An 11651-nucleotide genomic window follows, 5' to 3' on the forward strand; every position below is an offset into this window, starting at 1 on the left:
AAAACCACAATGAGATATCACCTAACCCCAGTGAAATTGGCCTCTATCAAAAATTTTTTTACTAAGTAACAATGAGAAATTCATTTTGGTTGCTATTGTCCACCAAGGAGAAAGAGTTACAAAAGAACAGATAAAAATTGTTAAAGGATAAGAGTAAAGAGGTATAGAAAAAAGGGAAAGGAAGAAACTATAAAGAAGGAGAAAAGAAAAAGAAGGTAAGGGGAGAGGTCAAGTAATTAATATTAATTGTAATTTAAAGGCTTTCCAGTGTCAAGCTATGCCTCCAGAAGTTATTTGCAGTCTTTTTTTTTGAAGGGAATAGGAGGAACCTGAGGGAAATTGGGAGAAGATAGAGACACAATGGCTGAAGAAGAAGCAGAAGTTAAAATCTCTATCACATAGGTGTTGATTTCTTGAACTATACACTAGTGTGAATCTTTATATGTCTTTTTCTCTCTCACAATTTTAGTTTAATGATGAGAAAAAATTGATGAACTTTCATCAGAACCTTCAGGATATCACAGAAGATCAACTTAGTTTGGCCTCAATCCACTATATGCGATCTCACTACCAAGAAGCTATTGATATATATAAGCGAATACTGCTAGATAACAGGTCTGTGTCCTTTTATGCCTACTCGAAATCTCTTTCATTATGTTAGTGTCTCCTGTAACTAGTTTGGCGAGGACCTAGTGACCTTTGCATCTAGTACTACCATGTGCTCAAATCTGTTAGTCGATAATCTGGTGAGATTAAGAACTCCTTAGATATTGTCTAGATCAGGCTTTCTCTACCCTTTTTGCATCATCACCCTTCTAATGAGCCTTTTTAAACATTTTCACCCGTGTTTGCTCTTCCATGAAATTTTAATATATGCTGATATATATATATAAAAAAACATTGTATATTCATTTATGTACTTTATACATATCTGTGCTTTATACATAAAATGGTATGATTTTTTTCCATCCCCTCATAAGAACCAATTTTTGCCCCTTTGCAGGTGATATAGCCCCTTTTGAAAATGCATGGTCTAGATCTGCAGTCCCCAGTCCCCGGGCCACAGCCCGGTACTGGTCTGTGGCCTGTTAGGAACCTGGCGGTCATCACCACCTGAGTTCCACTCCTCTGCCCTTGCATGGAAAAATTGTCAGGCTTGCATCACCACCTGAGCTCCGCCTCACCACCACCACCACGACCCCCGCCCCCCCATCCATGGAAAAATTATCTTCCATGAAACTGGTCCCTGGTGCCAAAAGGTTGGGGTCCACTGGTCTAGATGTATCAATCTCAGTGTCGTAGTTATATTCTAGGTAACTTGCTGACAAAATTAGAAACAAACCATTCTGAAGAATTAACATTCCAACTTCATCACCGAACACTTGACCTCCCTCCCCCAACCCGCAAATACCTCATCCCCCTTCCTTCTCACCTCTTTTGCATAACCCTCTTAGTCACCTGCCTATTCCCAGTTCCAGCCATCAAACCTGCTTGCCTTTTCTGTCCACCATCTGTGTGGTATATGCTTGTGTTTATGTTGAATTATAGCATATGTTTTTCAGTATGAACAGTATGACCTTTTCCCTTTCTTCTCTAGTTGTCATCTTTTACTGCACTTATGTCAAAACACCAAAATATTATAATGCAAAAATAAAAAAAAATCACACTGATTATATCTTGCCTTCTTTCTTCACAAGGCAAATTCATGAACTGTCCCTCTGCCTTGTTTTCCATCTGAGCTTTGTAATTTGACATTTCTGTGAAGTAGACTTAAATTCTTACCCCTTAATTCTTTCACCTAATAGGGAATACCTTGCCCTCAATGTTTATGTGGCCCTCTGCTACTACAAGTTGGATTACTATGATGTGTCTCAAGAAGTTCTGGCTGTTTACCTTCAGCAAATTCCCGATAGCACCATCGCACTCAATCTTAAGGCCTGCAATCATTTTCGCCTTTACAACGGCAAAGCAGCCGAGGTAGTGATGGAAATGTGTTTTTAATTTGCTTAATTCCAATTTGAATTACTTTATGCTTTCCAAGTTATTCATGAAACTCTATTATCTGTATAATTCTTGATTAATATCAAGAATTGTCATTGCCAGTGTGATTCTATTAAAAACCTAATTGTATAAATATTTCTATTTATCAGGTATTCTGAAAAGAATGTTGTGTCTTGTCTAATATATTGTAGACATTTTACAGAGATGCCTTACATTAACTTAAGTATGTTTAAAACCAAATGCTTCCACTTCTTCCTCTAAAATATATTTGTGGCTCTGTCTGTGGTTGAATGTCACCAATATATACCCAGTAAACCACATCAGAAGCCTGGGATATCCATCACTCTCTTCTCCTTCATCTCCGTGTAATCATCTGCCAGTTCTGATCAGTTATATGTCCTAGATATCTCTTTTATCTATTCTCTTCTCCTTTGCTACTGCTCTAGTCCAGGAGTTCCTCACTGCTTATTTTCGCTCTTTAGATAATTTTCCTGCCTCTACTCAGACTTGTCTTCTCCGTTCTAGCCATCGAATTTGTTCCACATGCCATACTTTCTTATCACTATAGCTTTGCATACATCATTCTCACTCCTGGAATGACTTCCTTCTTTCTCTGCTTGGTACACTTCAACTTCTCCTTTAAGGTCACAACCAAGAGGCAAATATAGTAGACATTTTATAAATACTTGGAAATTGGCTATTCATAGGTACTGTGCAGAATACTTTATATCCATTATTTAATTTCCCTGGCAAGCCTGTAGATAGAAGATATTATAGTTCTCACTTTATAGGAAACTGAGAGTGCACCAGAGGCCATACATTATCACCTCCTCTCATTTCATTTAACATGTCTTAAATAACATGTAATTTTAATAACATTTTAAACAACAGTGTTATTTAACATTACATAAACACATATTATATACACATACATACATGTATATCGATATAGATATTTAAATAGATACATAATAGAGAACATGTTCTATACTATATCTATATACACATATATAGATATAAATAGATATTTTTAGGTTAACTCTATGAGGGGGCCACATTTGGAAATTACCTCCATTGCTATTGCTTTAGTTGATATTAGAAGCCACCAAAATTTAAATGTAAAATTTCTGCATGTATCAAAATTTGAAACTCCTACCCTTGTGCAAAAATTGGTTCCAGTTGGCATCGTGCCACCTTAGGATAGTGGGAAGAGAAAAGGAAACTTATACCAGCAAGTTAACTATATCAAAGCAAAATTTATTGAGGAAATGTAACAGCAAGGAGCACAATTAACACACTTCACACTGACAGGAGATTCAATCCTTGAGTGAAACAGTACTTAGTTGTGGGGGAGCAAGGGTGTGGTGTGGAGAGCACATATCCTTAGTATATGCCTGGATTCACATTTCAGAGCTCATGTAGATAAAGGTGGTTGGTTATGTCAAAACAAATGACCATCAGTTAAATTGCTTTATATGCAATTGAGCATATTATATAAAATACATTATTGGGATAATAGTCATTTCAACTAAAGAATCCCCTGAGTCTGCCTAATTGGCTGATGTTTCCAGCATCAGCAGTTTAATAGCAGAGTGGATTTGCAACTTGATCTTGAACTTTCACCCTTTGGTAAGAACAAATAAAAGAAATACATTCTTGCCATTCTACCTTGAGTCAGTCTTGGGAACTTTACCAATTTTGTTATAAGGTACAATCTATTAAATGTTTACATTCTGTTTGCACATGTTCTTTCCATAGTCTAGCATGGGTAGCATGGTTAACCAATATTATGTATACCTAGAACTATCCAAGTCAGGACACTAGACCATACTTCCCAACCCCAGAAGGCATGCTTTTTCCTTTTAAATTGTGTCAGTACAGTTTACATATAGATTGTATAACGTGCTCCGGCATAAGGCTATGTCAAATGTACTTTAAGAATCTTTTTTTGAGTAACAATAAGATACAGTTTGTGTTTAATTATGATAATTTTATTAAACTATTTAAAATCAGGCCTTCTATTAATTTGTGTAATGAGGTCTATATTATATGTTTCAGTCTCTCACAAACACCAATAACATTCTGCTCTTCTATGGTAAGCATGAAATAATTTGTAATGATTGATTTAATTCTTAAAATACTTTGAATAACTTGTCCAAGTTTACACAACTCAGATAAGTGGCAAATTCAGGTTTCAAACCTTTGTCTCTAAAGCCCATAGACTTAAAAACCACTAAAATTTACTGCAAATTTAGATATTCTTAATATACACATAAAGATGCATGCACACAGGCATATATATGTGTAAATGTCTCCATTGTGCTTATTATTTGATAGTTATTTATCTTCAGTCTAGACAGGCTCATTGAAGGTTAGGACTGTGACTTTTTTTTTTTTTTTTAAATGGAGTCTCTGTGTAGCCCAAGCTGGTGCTGAACTCCTGAGTTCAAGCAATCCTCCCACCTCAGCCTCCTGAGTAGCTGGGACTACAGGTGTGCGCCATCACACCCGGCTTGGGACTGTGTCTTTTGACATTTATATCCCAGAATCTGGCATAATGCATGCACAAAGTTGATGCCAACTACGTTTTTGTTGAATAAGAAATTTAAAGTATGAGTGACAAGTTAAAGAGAATTATGTTTAAAGGAGGAGGTGCAAAAGAGGTCAATAAAGGTGAAGACTGAAGAAAGGCCATTGGATTTCATTACTAGGATTTCCTACTCTGATTAGAATATCATTATTGGGGCTTGAAGCTAGGTTGCAAGGAGATTAGGAGTAAGTGAGTACTAATCCAGACTGGGAATTCTCTTAGAAGATGTGGCAGAAGGAATAACAAGTAAACGGTGAAGAAATAGAGGCATTGAATGTAGGATGCTGGTAAAAGGGGGTAGAAAGCTGCTGGTTTCAGAGAATAAAGTGTTGAACTTCTCCCCAAAAACTGAGATGGCTTCTAGAGTAGTGATTATGCGGTTGAGCTTGGAATAAGATAGACCCAAATTTTAATCCTGGCAGAATAGCTATGTGACTTTAGGTAAAATACTTAACCTTCTTAAGCATCATCTTTAAAACAGGGAAAATAATAGTCCTGACTATAATAGTACTGAAAATAATAGTATCGTAGGTAGTTGTGAAGATTAAATGATATGATGAATGTAAAGTTCTTGACTTGATATACATAATAAACTCTCAGTAAATATTAGCAATTGTCACAGATTTTGTAGGCTGAAACATAGTCAAATTTATCTTTTTCTTTCTTTAGTGCTTTCTGTATCTTGTTTAAGAAATCATTTCCTAGCCCAACATCATATTTTCTGAAAATATTTTCTAAAAGCCTATTTTGCGTTTTAAACCCAAATTACCTATAATTGTATTATATTTAAAAGGATTAATTTATCTAATTAAAAGACAAAGATTAGTAAATTAGAAAAGACAAAACCCTAATATATGCTTTAAATAGGAGAGAAAATTTGAGTGTAAAAGGATGTGTTTCATGTGGAGTGTTTCTTACGTGGTTTCTAGCATTGGTGTCATGTTTTTAGAAAGGTCACTTTCATTCTAACATAGATATGATGACATACATCTTCCATTTATAGTTTTATTTTTAAACAGCTTTAACATACCATTCAATTCACCCTTTTAACGTGTCCAATTCATTTGTTTTTTAGTATATTCACAGGTTATGTGCAACTCTCACCACAATCAATCTTAGAACATTTCATCATCTCAAAAAGAAATGCCATACCTCTTACCTATCAACCCCTATTCCCCCATTCTCCTAGCCTTGAGCAACCACTAATCTACTTTTTGTCTTTATATATTTGCTTACTCTGGACATTTCATGTAAATGGAATCATAAAATATGTGGTCTTTTATGACTGGCATCTGTTACTTAGCATGTTTATAAGATTCATCATGTTGCAGCATATATTAATACTTCATTTATTTTTATGACCAAATAATATTCCATTGTACAGATACACCACATTTTGTTTCTTCCATTAATCAGTTGATGGACATTTGGGTTTTTTTACACTTTTTGCCTATTGTAAATAATGCTGCTATAAACATTTTTGTATAAGCTTTTGTTTGTATATATGTTTTCATTTCTCTTTTGGTATATACCTAGGAGTGGAATTGCTGGGTCATATGATAATTCTGTATTTAATTGTTTAAGGAACTGCCAGACTGTTTTCCAAAATAGCTGTACCATTATACATTCCCACCAGCTGTGTATAAGTTTTTTGATTTCTCTATATCTTCACCAGCAGTGGTTACTATCTAGCTTTTTATAATAACTCTAGCCATTCTATTGGGTATGAAATAGAATCTCATTGTGGTTTTGATTTGCATTTCCCTGATGATTAATGATGTTGAGCATCGTTTCATGTGCTTATTGGCCATTTGCAAATCTTCTTTGTAGAAGTGTCTATTCAAGTTCTTTGCCCATTTTTTGATTTATTTGTCTTTTTATTGTCGAATTGCTGGGATTCTTTATAGGTGCAAGTCCCTTCTCAGATATATGAATTGCAAATATTTACTCCCATTCTATAGATTGTCTTTCCAATTTCTTAACAGTGTTTTTTGAAGCACAAAAGTTTTTAATTTTGATGACTCAAATTTATCTATTTTTTTCTTTTGTTGCTTGTGTTTTTGGTGTCATAGCTAAGAATTTGGTGTCATGAAGATTTACTCCTGTTTTCCTCTAACAGTTTTTTAATTTTAGCTCTTAGATTTAGGTCTTTGATCCATTTTGAATTAATATTTGTATATGGTATTAGGTAAAAGTCCAACTTCATTCTTTTGCATGTGAATATTCCTGTTCTTGCACTATTTGTTGAGACTGTTTCCCCATTGAACGGTCTGGCAGCCTTGTTGAAAATCAGTTAACCATAGATACATGTATTTATTTCTGGACTGTCAATTCTGTTCCGTTGATCTATATGTCTATCCTTACACCAATACCACACTATCTTTTTTTTTTTTGAGACAGAGTCTCACTTTGTTGCCCGGGCTAGAGTGCCGTGGCGTCAGCCTAGCTCACAGCAACCTCAAACTCCTGGGCTCAAGCAATCCTTCTGCCTCAGCCTCCCGAGTAGCTGGGACTACAGGCATGCGCCACCATGCCCGGCTAATTTTTTTTCTATATATTTTTAGCTGTCCAATTAATTTCTTTCTATTTTTAGTAGAGATGGGGTCTCGCTCTTGCTCAGGCTGGTCTTGAACTCCTGAGCTCAAACAATCCACCCGCCTTGGCCTCCCAGGGTGCTAGGATTACAGGCGTGAGCCACCGCACGCCCGGCCTCACACTATCTTGATTACTCTTGCTTAGTAGCAAGTTTTGAAATCAGGACGTGTGAATCCTCCTAATTTGTTGGAGATTTTTCAAGATTGTTTTGACTACTGTTCTGGTCCCCTACAATTCAGTATGAATTTTAGAATCATCTTGTCAGTTCCTACAGAGAACTCAGGTGGGATTCTGATAGGGATTGCACTGAATCTGCACATCAATTTAGAGATTATTGCTATCTTAACATTATTAAGTCTTTCATTTCATTCAATGTTTTTCCATTTATTTTGGTGTACTTTAATTTCTTTCAACAGTGTTGGCAGTTTTCGGGGGGCAAGTTTTACATTTCTTTTATTATTACTTACTATTTTATTCTTTTTGATGCTATTGTAAATGAAAGTTTTTCCTTAATTTCATTTTTGAATTGTTCATTGCAAGTAACTAGAAATACTATTGATTTTTTATATTGATCTTTTATCCTGCAACCTTGCTGAACTCATTAATTAACTTTCTTATGGAGTCTGTGGGATTTTCTATATATAGGATCATGTTGTCTGTGATTAGGGATAGTTTTACTACTACTTGTCCAATATGGATGCCTCTTCTTTCTTTTTCTTGCCTAATTGTCCTGGCTATAACCTCCAGTACAATGTTGAATAGAAGTGGTGAGAGCAGATATCCTTGTCTTGTTCCTGATCTCAGGTGGAAAGCATCCAGTCTTTCACCATTAAGTGTGATGTTAGCTGTGGGTTTTTTTGTAAATGTTCTTTCTCAGGTAGAGCAAGTTCCCTTTTAGTCCTTGTTTTTTAAAATGTTTTTCTAATGAAAGAGTGTTAAATTTTGTTAACTGCTTTTTCTGTGTCTATTGAGATGATCATGTAGTTTTTGGTGTTTTTTTTTCCTGTCGATATGGTGTATTATATTAATTGGTTCCCTTATATTCCTGGGATAAATCTCACTTGGTCATGGTATCTTGTCCTTTTAATATATTCCTGGATTCTGTTTGCTAAGATTTTTTTTTGAGGATTTTTTTGTCCAATAAAAAAGATATTGGCCTGTCATTTTCTTTTCTTACAATGTTTTTTCTGGTTTTGGAGTCAGGATAATACTGGCCACATAGTATTAAGTTGGGAACTATTCCCTTTTCTGTTTTTGAAAGAGCTCATGAAGAATTGCTGTTAAAACTCTTCCTTAAATGGTTGGTAGCATTAAGCCGTGAAGTCATCTGGGCCTAGGCTTTTCTTTGGGGGTAGTTTTTCCCATTATTAATCCAGTTCTTTATTTGTTACAGCTCTATTCAGAATATTTCTTTTTGAGTCAGCTTAGATAGTTTAGATTCCTTTTCTAGGAATTTATCCCTTTCACCTATGTTATCAAGTTTATTGTCACATTATTGGTCACAGTATTCCTCTGTAATCCTTTCTATTTCGGTAAGGTCAGTAGTAATTTCTTCTCTTTCATTTCTTATTCTAGTATATCGAATCTTCTCTTTTTTTTCTTGATCAGTTTAGCTAAAGGTTTCGTTGGTCTTTTGAAAGAACCAGCTTTTGGTGTCATTGATTTTTCTCTGTTGTTCTTCTATTCCCTATTTAATTGATTTCTGCTCTAATCTTTATTATTCCCTTCCTTTGCTTACTTTAGGTTTAGTTTGCTCTTCTTTTTCCAGTGTTTTAGGGTTAGGTTATTAATTTGCCATCTTTCTTACTTTCTTTTTTAATATAGGCATTTACAACTGTAAAATTCTCTCTAAGCACTGCTTTAACTGCATCCCATAAGTTTTGTTATGTTGTGTCTTCAGTTTTATTTATCTCAAAGTATTTTCTAATTTCATTTTTTATTTCTTCTTTGATCCATTTGTTAAATTTAGAAGTATGTAAGTCTGTAGTCTACCTGGAATTGATTTCTGTGAAGGCCATGAGGCAGAGGTCACATTTCATTTTTTTTTCCATAAAAATAACTGATTATCCCAGAGCTATTTATTGAAAAGATCATTCTTTCCTACTATTCTACCTTTACCAAACAATGCCAGTGTCTATATATCTATTTCTGAATTCTGTATTCTGTTCTATTGATCCATTTTATCTATCCCTGCTCTCGATACAACATTGCCTTAATTACTACAGGTTTATAATAAATTTTCATAGTAGTGGGTCAAGCAAGTTCTGTCATCCTATTGTTCTTCAAGAGTATCTTAGCTATTCTTGGCTCTTTATATTTCAATATGAATTATAAAACAAACCTGTCAAATCCAAACATACACACAATCCTGCTGGAATTTTAACTGGGGTTGCATTGAATTTGTAGATGAATCCATTCATCTGTTGATGGACACGTAGGTTGAGTCCATATAATGCTGCAGTAAACATGGGAGTCCAGATATCTCCTCGACATACTGATTTAATTTCCTTTGGATATATACCCAATAGTGTGATTACTGAATCATATGATAATTCTATTTTTAACTTTTTGAGGAACCTCTATACTGTTTTTTATAATTGCTGTACTAATTTACATTCACACAAATAATGCACAAGGGTTTTTTTTCCTCCACGTCCTTGCCAACTCTTGTTGTCGTTTGTCTTTTTGATAATAGCCATTCTAACCAGAATGAGGTGATATTTCATTGTGCTTTTATTTGCATTTCCTTTACCATTAGTGATTTTGAGCATTTTTTCATATAACTTCATCATTACTATGTCTTTTTTTCAGAAATCTCTTATTAATTCTGATCATTTATCTGTAAATTCATTTGGATTTTATAAATATCCAATTATTTCATCATTTTATTTCTTCTTTTCTTATTCTTAGAATTTATATTCCTTTTCTTACCTTACTGAACTGGCTAGGTCCATTAGAACAGTGTTGCATATTTGAAATATCCTTGTGTATTTTTCATCTCAAAGGGAAAGCTTTTGATATTAAGCTTTTAATGTTTAATGTAAATTTTTAAAGATACCCTTTATCAGATTAAGGAACTTCCCTTCTAGTGTTAGTTTGCTAAGAGGTTTCATAATGATCAGATATTGAATTATAACAATATCCTGCATTCTGCATCTATTGAGATGGTCATATAATTTTCCCCTTATTCTGTTATTATGGCAGATTACACTGAAATATTTTCTATTGTTAAATCAACTTTACAACAGAATAAATGCAGCTTCATTGTGGCTTATTTTTCTTTTTATACATCACAGGATTCATTTAGCTAATATTACATTTAATATTTTTGCATCAATACTGATTGGTTTGATTGATCTATCATTTGTTTTTTTTGTACAGTTCTTGTTAGGTTTTGGTACAAAGGTTATGGAGTGAGTACCACATGTTTCTATTTTCTGGAAAAGTTTCTCTAAGATTGGCATGATTTTTCTCTTAAACGTTTGGTGGAACTTACTGATGAAGTTGTCTAGGTTTAGAAGGTTACTAATTCAAAATTCAATTCCTTTAAAAGGTTTTAGGATTGCACATGTTTTCTATTTCTTCTTGTTATTTTTGATAAGTTGTATTTTTCTAGAAATTCAATCATTTCATTTACATTTTCAATTGTCTTTAGTCTTTTAAAAAACCAACTTTTAGGCCAGGCATGGTGGCTTGCACCTGTAGTCCCAGCTACTCAGGAGACTGAAGTGGGAGGATCGTTTGAGCCCAGGAGTTTGAGACTACAATGAGCTGTGATTGCACCACTGCACTCCAGCATGGGGGACAGAGTGTCTTAAAAAAACAAAAACACACACATACAACTTTTGGTTTTAATCCTTTCTAGTGTATAATTGTTTTCTACTTTATTAATTTATGTACTTACCTTTGTCATTTCCTTTCTGTTTTCTTTCACTGAGTTTTGCTGTACTTTTAAAAATTATCAAAATATATGGTTAGCTTATTAATTTTCAGCCTTTCTTCTTTTCTAAAATATACATTTAAGGTTATAAATTGATATAGCTACATTCTGAGTTTGAGTATCCAATATGGCTTCTAATTCCTATATGAATTATTTTGGGTTACTTAGAGATATACTTCCTAACTTCCCAGTATATGGCAAATTTTCAGGGTTTTTTTTTTTTTTCTTGAAATAGGGTCTTACTCTATTGCCCAGGGTAGAGTACAGTGGCATCATCATAGTTCACTGTAACCTCAAACTCCTAGGCTCAAGTGATCCTCCTGTTTCAAACTCCTGAGTAGCTGGGACTACAGGCACATGCCACCACGCCTGGCTAATTTTTAAACTTTTTATAGAGACGGGGTTCTCTCAATATTTCTCAGACTGGTCTCAAACTCCTGGCCTCAAGTGATCCTCCCACCTTGGCCTCCCAAAGTGCTAGGATTACAGGCATGAGCCACTGCACCAGGCCCTTGTCTTTTAATT

The 11651-nt window shown here is 34.5% G+C and overlaps 1 protein-coding gene across 1 annotated transcript in view; it reads left to right on the forward strand.

Annotated features, from left to right (window-relative positions):
- TTC26 (tetratricopeptide repeat domain 26) overlaps positions 1-11651 on the forward strand; it is a 45135-nt gene that overhangs the window by 4804 nt on the left and 28680 nt on the right. The window contains 2 exon segments of the mRNA XM_012642762.1: positions 457-615; positions 1806-1977. Of these exon segments, the coding sequence (XP_012498216.1) occupies positions 457-615; positions 1806-1977 (331 nt within the window).

The sequence above is a fragment of the Propithecus coquereli genome, unplaced genomic scaffold (genome assembly GCF_000956105.1).
Source record: "Propithecus coquereli isolate 6110/MARCELLA unplaced genomic scaffold, Pcoq_1.0 Scaffold186, whole genome shotgun sequence".
NCBI classification, from domain to species: domain Eukaryota; kingdom Metazoa; phylum Chordata; class Mammalia; order Primates; family Indriidae; genus Propithecus; species Propithecus coquereli.